At 40.6% G+C, this 18,908-nt stretch overlaps 1 protein-coding gene across 1 annotated transcript in view; it reads right to left on the reverse strand.

Annotated features, from left to right (window-relative positions):
- SLX4IP (SLX4 interacting protein) overlaps positions 1-18,908 on the reverse strand; it is a 206,436-nt gene that overhangs the window by 26,418 nt on the left and 161,110 nt on the right. Inside the window, exon 5 of the mRNA XM_079784896.1 lies at positions 70-147. Coding sequence (XP_079641022.1) covers positions 70-147 — 78 coding nt within the window. The remainder of the gene's footprint in view (positions 1-69; positions 148-18,908) is intronic.

Consider the following 18,908-nt stretch of genomic DNA (forward strand, 5'->3'; position numbering starts at 1 on the left):
ATTTTCTCCCCTCTCAAGGGCAAGCTAACTGTGCAAAATGTCTGAAAACCCAAGAAATCAGTTTCTTACCAGGACTCTGTGAACCCCCAAAGCAGCGAAGGCGTATCCCTCTCTTGAGGAAATAGGCTGTGATTTGAAAGCCATAACCTGTAAAGTGAAAGAGGACATCATTAGGTTAGAAGCTTGTTTGCACTGAGTCCCCTGGGCCAAGTCCAGTGCCTGCCATCCAGTATGTATTCAATAATTATTTAGCAAATGAAAGAGTACAAGAATCAATAAAGGACCTCACTTGAGAGAAAGGAGTGAACATTACAATCTTGGCTCTTCTAGGAGGCCTGGCCATAGCACCTGGGATGGTCCCTAATCCCTGAAGTGGCTCAGTCACTTTATCTGTAAAATGGAATAAACAAGGAGGTCTGACACAGAGGCCTGAAAACCAAGCCCTTCACATGGGGTCATTAATTCAGGCTGAGTTACTACATAGATCTTGGTCACCTTCTGAAACTCATTATTTATGAGCTCACAAAAAGAATCATTTAATACCTATTTGAAAATGTGTATATTTAGCTGTAAGTAAGTTATTCTAAATCAAGTACAGCAAAGCATTTATATACTAGTAGAATGAGATGGGGGAAAAAATGTGAGCCAAAATAAAAAAAAATAAAAAGGAAATTCTTTAATTCATCAGAATGACCTAAATGAAAAAGACTAAGAGCATCAAGTACAGGCAAGAATATGGGCAAACTAGATTTCACATACCCTGTTGAAAGAAGTACAAATTGGTACAGCCACTTTCAAAATCTGCTTAAATATCTTCAGCAGAACTTAAGCATGAATATACAGGTGTTCATAATAACACTTTTTATAATAGTCTCAATCTGAAACCAATATGAATATCCATCAATAGAAGTTTTTAGTAAAAAAGAAGGGGGGGGGGGGATAGCCACACAGTGAAATACTACACTGTCGCTAAAAATGAATGAGCTACAAATACAGGCCATATCAGAAAGAAATCTCACAAGCATAATGTTAAGTGAAAGAAACCTGGTCCAAAGGAGTTCATCCCATCTATGAAGATGGAGATATTGCCATTCATCTTACAGGGTGGCAACAGAATTTCAGGTGATGCACACACAGAAAATACAAGCAGAATCCTCCTTCCCTCCCTCTCTCCCTCCTTCCCTCCCTTCTCCTCCCCCTCTCCTCCCCTCCCCTCCGCTCTCCTCCCCTTCCCTTCCCTTCCCTCCTCTCTCCATTCCTCCCTCCCCTGCCAGCCCCTGTCCAGTTATAAACTACTCTGTTCAATGACTTTACTGAGATTAAATAAAAATGTTCCCATTCACATGGTGGAATACTTGGTGGAAGAACCAGAAATGAAAGGCCTGCCAAAGAGGAGTAAGGGGCCTCAAATTCTAAAACAACCTCAGAGACAGCATTTTATCCAGGTAATTGGAGAAACCAGGAGTTGTAAGAGGTAGCCTCTAAGACCATCAGCTTCTCCAAAGTCCATGACTCTAAATGTGTTGAAATAACTTGTATATAATAAAGAACACAAAGAAGTTTCCACTTTTACATTTGGTAGCCTTCTAGCACTCCTGTAGAAAGATCCAGAATACCAGTGGCCACAGACTTGATGTTCTGTCTACATAAGTATGGTTCTGACAGCACAATTGCTTTAGTCACAGGGATTACAAAATAATAGTGACATCTATGATAGGATAATCTCCAAATTAACTGAGATGAATTTTTTCCTAACACACTTCAAACAGATTGCATTTTGATCACTTAAAATTTGATCAAATTTGCATTTGATCATTTTGTTTCCTCTGCTTAACCTGCCAAAATATGCAAACCGTTGGCATTATTCTGAGTGCTTCTAAACAAATACTTTTTATTCCTCAGGTCACTGAGAAAGTGGAAGTGACCACCACATCTGTTTATTTGTCCTACTATTGAGGGGAGAGATATTGCAGGAGAGAAGTCCTTTACAATAGGATTCACACACACATAGAAATCTTTAAAGTGATTTAAAATAATAATAATAATAATAATAATAATAATAATAATAATAATAATAATAAAACGATCTATCATGTGAATCTTCCAAAGGACTGAATAAAAAAAATAATACCATGCACCCCTATGTTCATAGCAGCACAATTTACAATAGCTAAGATTTGGAAACAGCCTAAGTGCCCATCAGCAGATGAGTGGATTAAAAAACTGTGGTACATCTACACAATGGAATACTATGCTGGTGTAAAAAAGAAAGAACTCTTACCATTCGCAACAGCATAGATGGACCTGGAGAGCATTATGCTAAGCGAAATAAGCCAGTCAGAGAAAGATAAATACCACATGATCTCACTCATATGTGGAATATAATGAACAATATAAACTGATGAACAAAAATAGATCCAGAGACATAGATGCATTGAACAGACTGTCAAATCTCAGAGGGGAGGCAGGGAAGGGAGAGGGTGGGTAAGAGATCAACCAAAGGACTTTATGCATGCATATAAGCATAACCAATGGACACAGACACTAGGAAGGTGAGGGCATGTACTTGGAGGTGGCAGTGGCAGGGGAGAGGTCAAGGGGGGGGGGAGACATATGTAATACTTAAAACAATAAAGAATTATAAATAAATAAATAAATAAATAAATAAATAAATAAAGTAACCTGTTGAAGTATACATATATTTTTAAAAAAGCAATACCTAAGCCATTCTGCCTTTGTTGGCAGGTCATACTTAATGCTTATAGTTCTCAGTGATTAAGATTTAGATGACATGTTTGAAATTTCAAAAATAATCCCTGTACAAAATCTCTAGCAATAAATATTATTATTAGGAAGAGGCTAAATTTAAAGGTGACTATAGAAGCTACAGCTCTGAGTTCAGGAAGCCTGGTATCTGGAGATACCTCTTGAGTGATAACTAAATCTTACTTGGTCAGCTGAACAATAAAGTTCCAACATGACACCTTCCCCTATAGAACAATAAAGCAGTATAAGAATAATTCTAACTAAGTGATTTATTACTAGAATTACTAGCAGAACTGAATTTATGAAAACCTTTTTCCCTATACTCCCCTCCCTCAGGATAGAATTATGTTAAAAGGAATCATTCCTAAACTGGCCTCTTGGTTTGGGTTCCATGGAAAACCCTGCCTAGTGGCCCCTAAAGAGAAATGGCAAGTTTAACATGTAAAAGAATTTTTGCACTTGCTTATTCCAAATTCCCATGGCCATAGGAAAGTTTATTGTTTAAAGAGAAACTTAAAGAGAGATTAAACAAGAACTGGTCCTTGTGCCAGTTCTTATGGCAAACAAATCTATATATATAAAAGCCTAAGCGACTGCTATGACTTAAAGGAACGACAGGTCGGCCAGTCGCTATGACGCGCACTGACCACCAGGGGGCAGTCATGCAACACAGGAGCTTCCCCCTGGTGGTCAGTGCGCTGCCACAGTCAACCTCCCATGGCCCCTCCCCCCGGCCAGCCGGCCCCCATCGGCCCCTGTTGCTAAGCCATTCGTAGACTACCGGCTTTTGAGTCGGGGTTTTGTACGTAGTAGAGCAGCTCCCTCCCTGCTATCTATTGAAAGTCAGCCCTCGACACAAGGGTCTGTCTCACTCCCATCCTCTCCCTTCCCTGGGGGCTGCCCACCCGCCGTGGTAGTGGTGCAGTGGTGAGGGGGGGTGGCGGAGAAACACGTAGTGGTGGGGCACTGAGGCCTTCCATGCCCGCCCGGCGTCGCCTCCTCTCCCAATCCCGCCAGGGCCTTCTGGCTGGGGCTGGGATGGGGAACTGGGGGTGGGTGGTGGTGGTGCGGCCCCTTTCCCAGGGGGGCCGAGGGCCAGCGGCCAACCTCCCGTGGTCCCTCCCCCGGCTGGCCAACCTCTCACGGTCCCCCCCACCCCTGCCCTGTGCACAAATTCATGCACCGGCCTCTCATTTTGATATAAAAACAAAGATAAATCACTGCTGATGAAACAGACTGAAATGGAATCCTTAGGGAGATGTACTTCATTTATCCATAGATAACAGGCAGTGATAGTGTCGATAATCTTTTATCTTTGCTCTTTAATGAAAGCGACAGCGCAGAGTTCAGTAGACCACTGAGATTTTGTACTTACCCAGGGCTGAAGCAAAGTTCCACTATTTTTTAAAGCTAAATAGCAACTTGGCAAAGAATACAGGAGGCACTTTGCTTTCCTTCTAGGGGCACCAGCTCCCAGCTTGCTACAATGGTGTTCTAAAGGCACAGATCTCCTGTTAGTAGGAGATTGTGAGGCTAGTGATGATCGGCGGGGTGGTGGGGGAAGCAAAATGAAAATAAAAAATGATAGACTTTTCGTTTGGAAACACCTTGATAATGGTATTCCAAGATTTTGAGGCACTTGTAAGTCATATTTAAGTACACCTGTCTTCTTGCTAATTATTGTGGTCCTCCTAAATCTGAAAAGACTGCCTTTAGACACAGAAGAGATTAGGGTTAAAGGGAGGACAGCTTTGTTGTGGAAGCATCTTTCCACCAGGAATCTTCAGGTCTATGTATTTCAAGAAAGAATTTATATTCCTGCACTGCTAATGTCACAAGACATCCAGCACAAGCAAGAGTCCATCCTCTACCCTGCCTCTAAGCATCCCTCCAAAGTCCCTATGCCTCCTGCATTCCGTGATTTGTAAAGAGCTGCTTCTCTCCACCTTTCTACAATCTCTCAACCCACCAAGAAGCCCAAAATAACCTGTTACCACATTATCTTTCTTTCTTTTTCTTTTAATAAATGAACATTTTATTGGCAGTATCTTTTTGTTGTTGTTAATCCTCACCCGAGGATATTTTCCCATTAATCTTTTAGAGAAAGTGAAAGAGAGAGAGAAAGACAGAGAGAAATATCTATGCGAGAGAAACACATCGATTGGTTGCCTCCTCCATGAACCCTGACCAGGGCCCGGGAGGAGCCTGCAACCGAGGTGCGTGCCCTTGACAGGAATCAAACCTGGTACCCTTTGGTCTACAGGCCGATGCTCTATCCATCGAGCGAACCCAGCTAGTGCCCACATTAACTTTCTTCTGGCTCACCTGCTTATTCACCAAAGAACATTATCCAAGAAAAAAAGAGAGGAGGGGGAGTCAGTAATATGCATGAAAGGAAGAAAGGGTGGTTCATGTATAAGGACAAATCGGAGTTCTGCCGATATTTTATTTCATATTCTAAAATAAATGACTCCAAAATGGCTTTATGAAAAACTCAGAGCCTATGAATAGACAGGTAAAAACAATAATAGCAAAAGAACGTAGTAGATGGAGTTGAACAAATTCCATCCTGGCTTAGCAAGGCAGTAGATTAGTTTTCAGTCATACCGTGCTCCAATGAGCAGTACATTTTAAGGGAGTGGTCATTTTGGGGGCTTGTTATATTTCATAATCCCAATACACTGAGAGCAAATGTCCAACATGGTGCTTTTGCTGTAAAACTATCCAGCCTCACTTGTTTTCCAGGGGACTTACGGCAGAGGAGACCTGAGCCTCCCCACGGCTGCGCAGGGGGTTGTGGTATGGTGGAAAGCCCTCTCCCATGGTTGTAATGAGGCCATTCACAGGGAGCCTGGGAAAATGCCTCCACGTGGCCTGGCAGGTGAGCACCACTTCACAGTGGGCTCCACCCACCACCACGTGGCGATTTTCCCAACCACAAGGCAGGCTCAAGAAGACCCACTGTGTCCCACAATACTTCTCTGCCGAAGGTGACTGTGTCATCAGTATCATCATTCACAATCATAAAAATTTTCAAACATCCAGAAAAGTAGAAAAATAGTGCCAAGAACACTCTAAAATTCACCATATAAACCCAATAATGGATATCTTCTCTAATAAAATGGTAATATGCAAATTAACCATCACTCCGCTACATAAGCCACGCCCACCAGCCAAGCCACGCCCACCAGCCAATCAGGGCGAGTATGCAAATTAACCCAAACCAAGATGGCTACAGCCACAGACAGCAAGGTTTCCTAGGTAACAGAGGAAGCCAAGCTTTCCATAGCCGTTGCAGGCCTAAGCCTCCACTCAAGCTACAAAGTTTCAATTATAAAAGGTAAACAAATTCAAACAAATGGCGGCAGAATGGAGCTTGAGAGAGCAAGCTAGGGTTGCCGGCGGCAACAGGGGAAGCAAAGCTTTCCGCACACACTGGCTGGGCTCACCTGCTTAAGGCTACAAAGTTTCAATTGTAGAAGGTGAATTAACTGCCACATAAATGGCTGCCGCCCCGGAGGGAGCAGCAGGCTTGGCTCCGCCCCAGGCTACAAAGTTTCAATTGTAGAAGGAAAATAAATTCCAGATACCAGGCCTCTGCTTGGGTTGTCAGGGGGCGTGGCCAGCCTGCAAATCACCACAAGCCCCTCGCTCAGGCCGCCCCACGCCCCAAGGGAACCCCACCCTGATCCGGGACACCCTTCAGGGCAAACCAGCTGGCCCCCACCCGTGCACCAGGCCTCTATCCTATCTAATAAAAGAGTAATATGCAGATTGATCATCACTGCAACACACAATATAGCTGCCCCCATGTGGTCAAAGATCCTGCCCCCATGTGGACACAAGATGGCCACTACAAGATGGCCAGCAGGGGAGGGCAGTTGGGAGGCACCCGGCCTTCAAGGGAGGGCAGTTGAGAGGGACCAGGCTTGCAAGGGAGGGCAGTTGGAGGTGATCAACCCTGCAGGAGAGGGCAGTTAGGGGTGACCGGGCCGGCAGAGGAGGGCAGTTGGAGGTGATCAACCCTGCAGGAGAGGGCAGTTAGGGGTGACCAGGCTGGCAGAGGAGGGAAGTTGGGGGCAAACAGGCTGGCAGGGGAGCAGTTAAGCATCAACCAGGCTGGCAGTGGAGTGGTTAGGGGGTGATCAGGCTGGCAGGCAGAAGCGGTTAGGGGCAATCAGGAAGGCAGACAGGCAAGCAGTTGGGAGCCAGCAGTCCTGGATTGTGAGAGGGATGTCCGACTGCCCGTTTAGGCCCGATCCTGGTGGGATCGGGCCTAAACGGGCAGTCGGACATCCCTCCAGGAGTCCCAGATTGGAGAGGGTACAGGCTGGGCTGAGGGACAACCCCCCGCCGTGCACGAATTTCGTGCACCGGGCTTCTAGTTTTGTTATATTTCATAAACATATTTGATAAGCCACTTCAAGATAGACATCTTGACACCATACTCCGAGATATGGAAGCATAGACTTCCAAACAGGAAGGACATTCTCCTACATCATCAAAATACTGTAATCACAACTGAGCATGACATTATTGCTCAATCAAATAACTAATTCATATTCAAATTTCTCAAACTATCCCCAAAATATATATTGCTGATTTTTCTCCTGAACTAAGATCAAACAAAAGACCATGCAGTGCATTTGGTTATGTTTCACACCTCCTGTAATGTAGAATAACCTTCCTCTCCCTGTTTGTTTGTTTTTCCTTTTTTCATAACTGGCATTTTCAAGAAGCTAAATGACCCCTCCCCACCCCAATTCAGGATTAGAATACATATTTTTTAATTTCAGTTGCCTAAATACAAATTTTCAACCTGCCTGCTCTTTCTGAAGGCCAGCCATTTATTAATTTTGAAGACTTACTTCTTTAACTGCTGCAGGAAACTGGCAGGTTTAGACTGAAGCTATAGTTATAATTCAAAGTCTGGAACACAGAATCAGATCTTAAGTTTACAGATACTTAAATTTTTAGCAAAGGTAAGCTTTACCTATGCAGGTTGGGTAGTGGTCTCATACTTGTTTTAAGGAAGGCTACTTGGTGACAAACAGATGACTGGGTACTGACCTGGAAGCAGCTCGGTACGGCGTGCCAGACAGTTCAGACTGTGACTGTGTCCAGTCTGAGGTCATGAGTCAGTTCTCATTCTCTATCTGAAGACGTGGGTGAGATTTAATAAGAAGATAGGATGGAAGAAGCTGATTATTTACCAGGAATATATAAAATATTTAAAAGATGAAAAATATGAGTGTTTGAAAGCTATTTTGGTCAGAAAGAATGAAGTTATAACTCAGTAGTTTTGAAACTGTGTCCACTAGGAGAGTTATACCTGTCCTTATCAGGAGGCCAAGGGTAAAGAAACGGAAAGTTTAGAAAGTAAAGAAGGCTAAGTGTGATACAGAACTTTTGAAAAAGCCTTGATGGGGCCCTTTGAAACATATATAGGCACAAGTATGTCCTTCTCCCACAACTGAGCATGACATCTGATGGCGGGGTTGAAGGGTTGTTCTGGGGGAACCAAAAAACAAGAGTCCTGTCGTAAGTTTAAGAATACACACACAGGATCCCAGTATGAGGCCACAATTGGGAAACAATTTGGGTGGCTAAATGGACTATTTGGTCCTGGCCTAAAAATTTCACTTATTACCCAAAACAGTCAAAGATTCCAAAAAGGTTCCCTTGAGAGGGCATTTCATGTCCTTAAATAAGGACAGTACTGGACTTTGAGTCACAATAAAGCTATGTCTATTTGATGCCAAAACAAATGGGGCAAACTGGTTAGCTCCATGAAAAAAAGAAACCTGTAAACAAAATAATTACTTGAGGCCAAATTTACTTAGAAAAACACATTTTCTGCCTTTCACCTGACTGACTTTGTATGTAATACCACTGACCACATGTGCTATTAATCTTATTATCTATAGGATCCATCACAGAGTGATAACACAGAATGAGAAAGCTTCTCAGAGAAGACAAAAATTAGAATAAAACAAATTTAGAAATGGTCACTTTAGATTTCTTTCCCATATCGCTTTCCTACTATTTTTTGTTTGTAAAAATATGCCCTTAACATTAAATATAAAAAACATGCTTAGATCATAGGCAAGCACAGATGAACTGATATTCAAAATGATGGTTCCCACTGTCATAAATCTGCCAGACCATGCATAATGATGGGCATAATATAATACTGTGTAATTATAAAATTCAAAATTCTCTCCAAAACCCTTCACTCATCTACACTAATAAAAGAGTAAGATGAAAATTGATCATACCTTCATGACGCCCACCAGCCAATCAGGAGTGATATGCAAATCAACCCAACAAAAATGGTGGGTTAATTTGCATACACAGGCCCCGAGTGACCAGGACACCTGCCGATGCAGGGATTCTGAACCGCCCCAGCCGCTCAGGGCCTCTGGGCAGCATGGGAAGGCGGAAAGGTGGCTCCGAGCCTGAGCGAAAAGGTGGCTCTGGCCGGAGCAAAGGCAGTGCCGGCAGCCAGGGGAAGGAAGGCCCATTCTTGCATGAATCTTCATGCATCGGGCCTCTAGTCTTTAAATAACTATGCATAAAAGGAACAGATTTTTAATTAAATCTTGTACATGAGGTAGCTGGTTTTTTTAACCCTTTGCACTAGCTTGCTTTTTTCTCGATTCCTTTATTCTAATGCTAACCGGGTCGAGTCACACTCGACTTCTGAGTGCAAAAGGTTAACTGCTGGCTGTTCAAGCAGGCTCCTCTGCAACAGCTTTCAAACTTCCTGTGCCTAAGATGAGGAACAGCAGGTAAAACACCCAGTGGCTTCCCTGTCTTGCAGAGGTTCATTCCAACTCCGAGATTCTCTAACCATGTGCAGTGAGAAAGACTTCAGGAAACAGTGACTATTCTAACAGAATCACAGAATCACAGCACAAGAAAGATCTTTGAGAAATCATCTAGTCCACTTCCCACTTGTGAGCCAGGACCATATTTAAAGCATGCATATCCTATACAATAAAAGGTTAATATGAAAATTGACTGAACGGCGGAACGACCGATCGCTATGATGCACACTGACCACCAGGAGGCAGACACTTAAGGCAGGAGCTGCCCCCTGGTGGTGAGTGCGCTCCCACAGAGGGAGCGCTGCTCAGCCAGAAGCTGGGCTCATGGCTGGCGAGCACAAGCTGCAGTGGCGAGAGCCTCTCCCGCCTCCACGGCAGAACTATGGATGTCTGACTGACGGCTTAGGGGAGCGGGCCTAAGCCGGCAGTCAGACATCCCCCAAGGGCTCCTAGACTGTGAGAAGTTGCAGGCCGGGCTGAGGGATTCTCCCCTCCCCCTGGCAAGTGCACAAATTTTGTGCACTGGGCCTCTAGTGTTTTAATGTTATTAAATTCATTGGGGGTGACGATGGTTAATAAGATTATGTTTCCAGTGCACAATTCTATGACACATCATCTGAATATTGCATTATGTGTTCACCACCCAAAGCCAAGTCTTCTTCCATTACCATGTATATGACCCTTTTACCCTCTTCTACTTCCCCCCACACCCTTCCACTCTGTCAACCACCTTTTTAAAAGCAACACTAAAATGTCAAATGAGAAGATGCCACACCTACCCATGTGCAACTCAATTTTTCCTTTACCATCTGAACTGAGGTGCAAACTTCAATGCTTCAGGGGTAACAGGAAAAGGCTATGTCCTGACTAGAAAAACTAGAGAAAGCACACACCTGGTTTAAAGGAGGTGGTGCTTCCTGAACTCCAGCCATCAGCTGATTGGAAAACTAGGGCATAGGGTACCAGATTTGGGGCCTTTCCAGAAAAGTTGCAAATCTAAATTTTTAAGTGAAACCTCCCAGATTTTAAATTAGCAATGAATTCAAATTTTAAAAATATACTGTGCAGTCCAAATAAAATATTTGAGGGCTGCTTTAGCTTTGCGCTGCCAGTTTGCAATCTCTAACCTAAATTTCTCTCAGTATAGGTGAAGTTCATTTTCTTGTGTTTTGTCCTAGGCAGAGCTAAAGGAAAATTGGCCACTACCAAACGCTTGAAGATAGGTAATCAGTTTCAATCTAATAATGTAAACCCAGATCCTTAACCTTACTACACAGAACATGTTAATCTGTTTCTTTTATACATAAATCTACATTTAATCATCTTTCTGACACTTCTAAAACCTGACAATAAAGATACACAGTTATGGAAAGATTATATACTATTTTAGAAAACATTAATTATATATGTGTAAGATCTATATTTTTTAAAAATTGGAAAACTTACATTAATAATAATAGGACTTGAAAAGATTAAGTAACATACCATGTTCTTGGTTACAATGGCAAACTGTTATAAAGATGTGAATTGTTCCCACATTTATTTAACAAACATGTACTGGGTGACTATTATGTACCAGACAATTCCAATCAAAATCGCAATGAAATGGGATTTTTCTTGTGTGAAAGGAGGAAGTAGTAAAAATTCTAAAATTAATTTAGAAAAACAAACAAGTAAAAATAGTTATGGAAAGAAATTCAAAATAAAAAAATGTTCTTTTTCTAATTAAAAGAAATGTACTAAAAATATCAGACAAAAACAAAAAGGTATAAAGAGAAAGTAAAATCATCAACAATCCAACCACCTGGAGATGGTCACTTTGCCACCTGAACTTTTGATATCATCCAGATCTTTGCTCAAGATATATAATCACACATATTATTATTTCTTTTTTTAAAAAATGGAGTCACATAATGCTGCTTTATAACCTAATTTTAAAAAAGCCCCAATGTTATGAGCATTGACTTTATGTACAGAATCAGTTCAGAATCTACTTTTATCCTTTCCCAAATGAATAACCCATTGAATATGCATAGAAGGTCCCCGGAATCCGCAATGTCAGCTCTGTCACACACAGGCCTCTCCGAGCTATTTTATTCCAGACTTATCAGTCAGCACATACTGTGTTAATGACATGAGCTTTATTGGTAATGAATCTTAATATCAAATTGTATAAATGTGTGAGCTTCTCTCGTAATCCCCAGCACTGTTCCTCATCTTCATCAGTACTTGGAATTATGCTTTGCCCTTTATGCTTTAACATAGCTTTTGGTATTAGCTTGTCAAGTTGCAGGAGAAAACCCTATTGGAAGTTTGATTAGAAAAGCAATGGATCTATAGATAAATTCAGAGAAAACAAACATCTTTATGATAATGAGACATTTAATATAGTAAATGTTCCAATTATTTTTATGAACTTTTAAAATGTCTTTCAAAAAAGCTTAACTTTTTTCTATATAAAACCCTTGCATATTTTATTAAATTTATTATGAGGTTTACTTCCTAGTTTTTCTTGTTGCCATTGTATGTTAGCTCCTAAAAATTACATTTTCCAATGGTCTGTTGTTGCAATTGACTTCTGTAGTTAACCTGCAGCTGGAAAACCTATTAAACACTACTTAGTCTATATATATTTTTTAGACTTTTCTAGAAAAATAATCAATTACCCCCCAAATATCTCTTTTCTTCATTTCCAATTATTTTCACCTGTATTTCCCCCTGTTTGAGCTGAACCTCCAGTAAGTGTTGAGTTTTGTCTTTGTAGTGCTCTGGATTATAAAAGAAACACTTTTAATGTTTCACCACTTAGAACACCATTTGCTGTAGGTTTTTTTGTAGACTCAGTTCTAATTTTCTAATGATTTTTATTATAAACTAAAAGCCCGATGCCCGAAATTCGTGCAAGGGTAGGCCCTCGCTCCCCAGTTGCCTCAGCCTTTGCAGCTGCCCCGCTGCTCCCTTGGCCCTCGCAGCCCTGGCTTCATCTGGAAGGTCGTCCAGACATTCGTTCCACTGTTCAGCCGTTCAGTTGATTTGCATATTATGCCTTTATTATAGACTAGAGGCCCGGTGCATGAAAATTCATGCACTGGAAGGGGGGGGTCCCTCAGCCCGGCCTGCCACCTCTCAGTCTGGGAGCCCTGAGGGGCGGGAGGCGACCTGGTGATCAGGGGAAGGTGACAGCCCATCACACCTCTGCTGCTGCCACTGCTGGCAGCACAAGCCTCGGCTGGCCCTAGATACCTGAGCCTTGGGTGGCCCTGGGCAGCTGGGCAGTCGCCATCCAAGGCTTGCCTGCACCTCGGGCCAGCCCTGGACGGCTGGGGGCCTGAGGGCACTGGGGGATTCCGGAGGCAGGCGTGCAGAGTGGCCAGACCCGCCTGGGGGTGGGCCCGGCCATGCTGTGCACCTGCCACCCCGGCAGGGCTGAGAGGACTGGGTGCCACCATCTTGTGGCTGTGGGCGCTGCCATCTTTGAGGGCGTGACAGTCAAGTAGCATATTCCCTCCTTATTGGCTGTGGGCGCCTCCATCTTTGTGAGGGCATGATGGTCAATTAGCATATTCCCTCTTTATTAGATAGGATGGTGGCTACTTTTTCTGCCTCTAGTGAAACTATTTTTGTTGTCCTTTAATTTATTAAAGTTATAAATACTACTAATAAGCTTTCTAATGCTGAGCCAAATTTGCATGATGTCATATTCTTTTTTCTACATTGCCAAATTTGGTTTGCTAATAGTTTAGGATTTCTGCTTTTATCTTTGAATGAGATTGACTTGTAATTTTCCTCTTTTATTGTCTTTATCTTGTTTTAGTGTCAAGCTATATCACCTCATAAAATGAGTTGGAGATGTTAACTTTTATTCAAGTGTATAAAACAATAACCCTAATTCATGTTCTTACCAACAGTATAATGTCATGTCCAGTTCCCCATATTCACACCAACATTGAGAAATATCAATCTCTACCTACCTAACAGGTTAGCAGTCATAACTCACTGCTTATGTATTTCCATTTTTTTACTCCAAGAAAGGACCAACTGTTTTAGATGTTTATAATTTATATGTATTTCTACATCTATTTGTTCATTTCTATTAGGGTGTATAGCTTTTTAAAGTTTGTTTTCTTCCCCTAGTTTCATATGCATGATTTTATAATGTATTAACCTTTTATCTGAAAACATGTCTTCCCATCTTATCATTTATATTTTATAATTTTGTTTAGAGTATTTTTTGTTTTGTCAAAGTATTCTCCACTTTATTTTGTCAAATTCATGTTTTGTTTTGATGTTCTAATATAAAGGCCTCCCTATGCCAAAAGAAAAAATAAATCACTTACATAATCATTTTCTCATAATATCTTATTCTTATATTTAAATCAAAGATCACCTATTAGTGTCCTACAGAAGTGCATGTGGTGGTGTAAAATGTTCTAAGAGCAGTTACAAACATTTTAAAGATTGGGAGAGTTTGCATGAAAATCCGGATTTTCAACTTCTCTTGAAAAATCAGAGTATGTAGCACAGGGGCCTGCATTTCCACAATAGCGCAGTGGTTGAGATTGGTAGAAGCTACTGTAAGCCAAGTGGGAGAAAGGGAGGATCACTGGTAGCCATAGGACTAAAGAGAAAGAGACACATTCAAGAGATTCTTCAGAGATGGAATCAGAGACAGGTTTGTTGGTCAACAACCAACTTGTGCAGAGATGATGGATTCAATCGCAGTTTTTCTAGCTTTGATGACTAGGTGAATGATGGCTTGCTAAGGAACAGAGCAGGTGGGAGAGTTGGCAAGATAATGAATTAAGCTTTAGACAGAGGGATCTATGAAATATCTGGGTGAAGCTGTCTGAGAAACAAATGGAAATAAGGGATGGAGTTCAGAAGAGAAGTGAAACCTGGATATATATACTGAGGCAACTCTGGCCAAAGGGCAAAAAGGTCTGTGGTGGAGAAATTAAGACGAGGGCAGAATCAACACTTGAGAGATGGCAGAGAAAGAGGAGCCCACAAGAAGTTATCAGAGGGGAAGAGGAATAACCAAGTGAGCAGTCAAGGGAAACGAGAGTTTAAAGATCAAATCTGAGAGAGCATTAGTAAAAGCAGAAACATAACAAAAGACTAAGAGCTGATAATTAAGAGGCAGTTGGTAGCAGTTTTGAGGTAGCTTTGTGGTAGAAGAATGAGTAAAAGTAAGAAAGAGGGCACAAAAAGACAAACATCTGTTCTAGGAACTTTGCAAAGATAAGAAGCAGAACACAGCATGGGAGCTTCAGGGGGGCTGTTAAATTAAAGGAAGCACATTGTGTGTTTCTCCCATGCCACACTCCTGTGTTGGCTTTCTCAACAGGCACCGGATTACAGATTGGTGTTTAGTACCTTATAGTGGCTCTGTCCTTCATGACATGCCAGTCATGCTTTCTCTTCTGATGTAAATGCAGTCTGTTTTCTGTTCTATATATTTTATTCCTCATTTGTCTAATAAACATTCCTCTCAGTACTGTCACAGATTTTTGGGATTTGAAACCCATTTTATAAGGTACTAGGTCAAGGTCTTTTTCCCATTTTTGATGCATTCACACAAGTCACAGATGAAGACATGAAATATTTCCAAAGTTTATCATCAATTCTACTGTCTCTTCCAGTTATTTAATAAACCACTATGAAGTTCAAGTAACCATCTACTAGTACAGAGTCTTCCCAATTCCAAATCATGAGTCCATTGCCCATATCTAAAACCCTTGGGGAACTTGAATCTCCAGAGCTGAGGTCTTTTACAACAGATTCCTGTATCCCCAGTACCCGGGAAGCTGATGTAGATCTGGGGTGGGTGCCAGAGAACTGCATTCTTTTTAAAGAGCTCAGGGGATTATGATGTATATGGAAGTAACTGCTCTAAATCTTATTTTGTTGATTTCCTGGTAAAATAATAGGAAAATTAGTAGCAAGAGTCTTGGCTAGAGTAATGGTGGTACTTCACAGAGTTCTTGTAAGACCAAAACAAAGTGCAAGCTCTGAAGTAAATGTAAGAGAGAAATTGCCCTAGTTCCTTAAACACAAACAAATAGGCCTTTAGCAAGAGTGCTATAGCAACAGTGAAGAGGCATGGGAAGAAAGTTAATTTCTAAGGCACTCAAGGCCCAAACTACCAAGGCAATTTAAGAGAAGCCAATGCATATTAGCTCAATTATTATTACACCTCTGGAGGATTTCAAAGAACAGGTCTCATGCCTTCTTTGTTTTCTTATCTCTCTCTCTCTTTTTCAAAAGGCTGTTAACCTACCTTTTCACACATAAAAGAAATCACCACATACTTCTCATTTTTTACCTTCCACAAGTCCTTGGATTTCATATAAATGTATGACTTTTTTCACATGTAAAAATTAAATAGGAAAGCAATGACTTAGATCTTAATTAAGATGCTAAATCAGCTCTCACATTTACTCACATTAATTCAGGTTTTACTATTTCTAAACACTACCTTGATATTCTTACCTGCCTAAAAGAGGCAAAGCTTAAAAGAATATGTAAAGGGGTCTTTTAAATTTTGTTTTGCTTACAAAGTATTTACTGATAATATATAAATATAAAATAAACAAGTCTAAAATACAGATTAATAAAAAAGATCATAAAACAGAAACATCGTTTTTATCAGATACAGATAATATGAAAGTAAAGAGAGGCATTGTGTGCTGCCCAATGAGATGCAACAGGAAATACACCCCATCTACCACAAAGTATTCTTGCACAAGAAGTAACAACAAGGGACCTGACCTCATCAAGCCTGTGGATCTAACTACAGTTTACAGGAAATACAGGGGCTGGAAGAATATGTTAATACCACCATGCAGATGCAGCCAGCCAAACCCCAAATGTGGGAAATTCCAGAGGACACTTGACCCAGTTTCTTCAATCAGTAAACAGCAAGAAAAAAAAAATTAAAACCGGAGGGGCGTTCCCCCAGGTTCAAAGAGATATTCATCTATGGCAGTGATTTTCTGCTGGTGTGCTTCAAGAGGCACACTGGTGCGCTGAAAGAATTTTAAAAACATGCAATACCTGATTATTTAGTCAGGGGCACTGACCTCTTCTCTCTTAGACTGTCAAATAAAAAAATGACAGCCAACACCACAATAGCTATCAGGTGTGAAAGAATCAAAATTATACCTATTTTCTTTTACATCAGCAAAAATATATTTTTTGGTGTGCCACGGAATTTTAGTAATTAGTTTATATGCACCATGAGATGAAAAAGGTTGAAACGGCTGATTTTAAGGTAAAGAGAATAAACTAAATAAAATAAATGCATGGACCAACCTTGTCTACACCCTGATTTGAACAATCCAACTATAAAAGAATTGAAGAGATATATTCAGAGAAATTTTTTTCTTAGTGGTACTTTGATCATTGAAAAAAACCTTATCTTTCAGAGCTGTATATATTGAGTCTTTTGTATGTAAAATAAGATGATATCCACAATTTAGTTTAAAACAATATGGGGAAGAGTGGGCAGGAAAAAGCAGGTGAGAGTATAAAATGAAATAACATTGGCCATATGTTAAAAATGTGACCCCAGGTGATGGATAGGTGGGGGTTCATCATGTGATTCTATTATTGTATGTACTTAAAATTTCTAGTAAGTTTAGAATTGAAAGTGAACATTCTTTTGAAGAGGGCTTAATTTTTAAAAAGAAACACCATCATTTGATGAAAACATTAAATGTGATGCATTTTTTTTCTTTTAAATATTTGTGTTAATATCCTTCTTCCTAATTCTCAGAACATAAATCACAATTAAAGCTTGCTTTTCTAATTTGCTAACTTTGAAAATAATATTTTACAAGAAATGCAAAAGTATTGTTTGTTATGTTGTGAATCGTAATTATAATCTTTGGAATAATTTTTCTAAGTAGATAACAATTATAAGAAAACCTAAACAAAAATGATCTAATAGGTGGTTGTAAAGCTTTCATCTTCTTTAAGCCTCAAGTAAGCACAGTATTGTCCTTTCAATAGAACCAATAACTTCACCTTAATACCAACGGCATAGTTCACAGATCTAGAACAAAGGCTCCGAAAATTCATCTGAAATAAGAAAAGCCTCCGAATAGCTGCAGCAATCCCGAGAAAGAAGAACAAAGTTGGAGGGATCACAATACCAGATATCAAGCTATATTACAAAGCCACTGTTCTCAAAACTGCCTGGTACTGGCACAAAAACAGACATATAGACCAATGGAACAGAACAGAGAACCCAGAAATTGACCCAAGCCATTATGCTCAATTAATATTTGACAAAGGTGGCAAGAGCATACAATGGAGTCAAGACAGTCTTTTCAAATAAATGGTGTTGGGAAAATTGGACAGATACATGCAAAAAAATGAAACTGAACCACCAACCTACACCATTCACAAAAATAAACTCAAAATGAATAAAGGACTTAAACGTAAGACGGGAAACCATAAAAATCTAGAAGAATCCATGGGCAGCAAAATATCAGACATATGTCATAGCAATATTTTTACTGATATAGCTCCTAGGACAATGGAAACTAAGGAGAAAATAAACAAATGGGACTACATCAAAATAAAAAGCTTCTGCACAGCAAAAGAACCCATCAACAAAACAATAAGAAAGCCCACTGCATGGGAGAACATATTTGCCAATGTTATATCCGATAAGGGTTTAATCTCTAAAATTTATAGGGAACTCATACAACTTAACAAAAGGAAGATAAACAATCCAACCAAAAAATGGGCAAAGGACCTAAATAGACCCCTTACGAAAGAGGACATACAGAAGGCCAAGAGACATATGAAAACATGCTCCAAGTCACTGATCATCCCAGAGATGCAAATCAAAATGACAATGAGGTACCATCTCACACCTGTCAGAATGGCTATCATCAACAAATCAACAAATGATAAGTGCTGGCGAGGATGTGGAGAAAAAAAGGAATCCTCTTGCACTGCTGGTGGGAATGCAGACTGGTGCAGCCACTGTGGAAAACAGTATGGAGTTTCCTCAAAAAATTAAAAATGGATCTCCCATTTGATCCAATAATCCCACTTCTAGGAATATATTCCAAGAAACCAGAAACACCAATCAGAAAGGACATATGCATCCCTATGTTCATAGCAGCACAATTTATAATAGCTAAGATTTGGAAACAGCCTAAGTGCCCATTAGCAGATGAGTGGATTAAAAAACTGTGGTACATCCACACAGTGGAATACTACGCTGCTGTAAAAAAGAAGGAACTCTTACCATTTGCAACAGCATGGATGGAACCGGAGAGCATTATGCTAAGTGAA

The sequence above is a fragment of the Cnephaeus nilssonii genome (assembly GCF_951640355.1).
Source record: "Cnephaeus nilssonii genome assembly, chromosome: 11".
Classification (NCBI taxonomy): Eukaryota; Metazoa; Chordata; class Mammalia; order Chiroptera; family Vespertilionidae; genus Cnephaeus; species Cnephaeus nilssonii.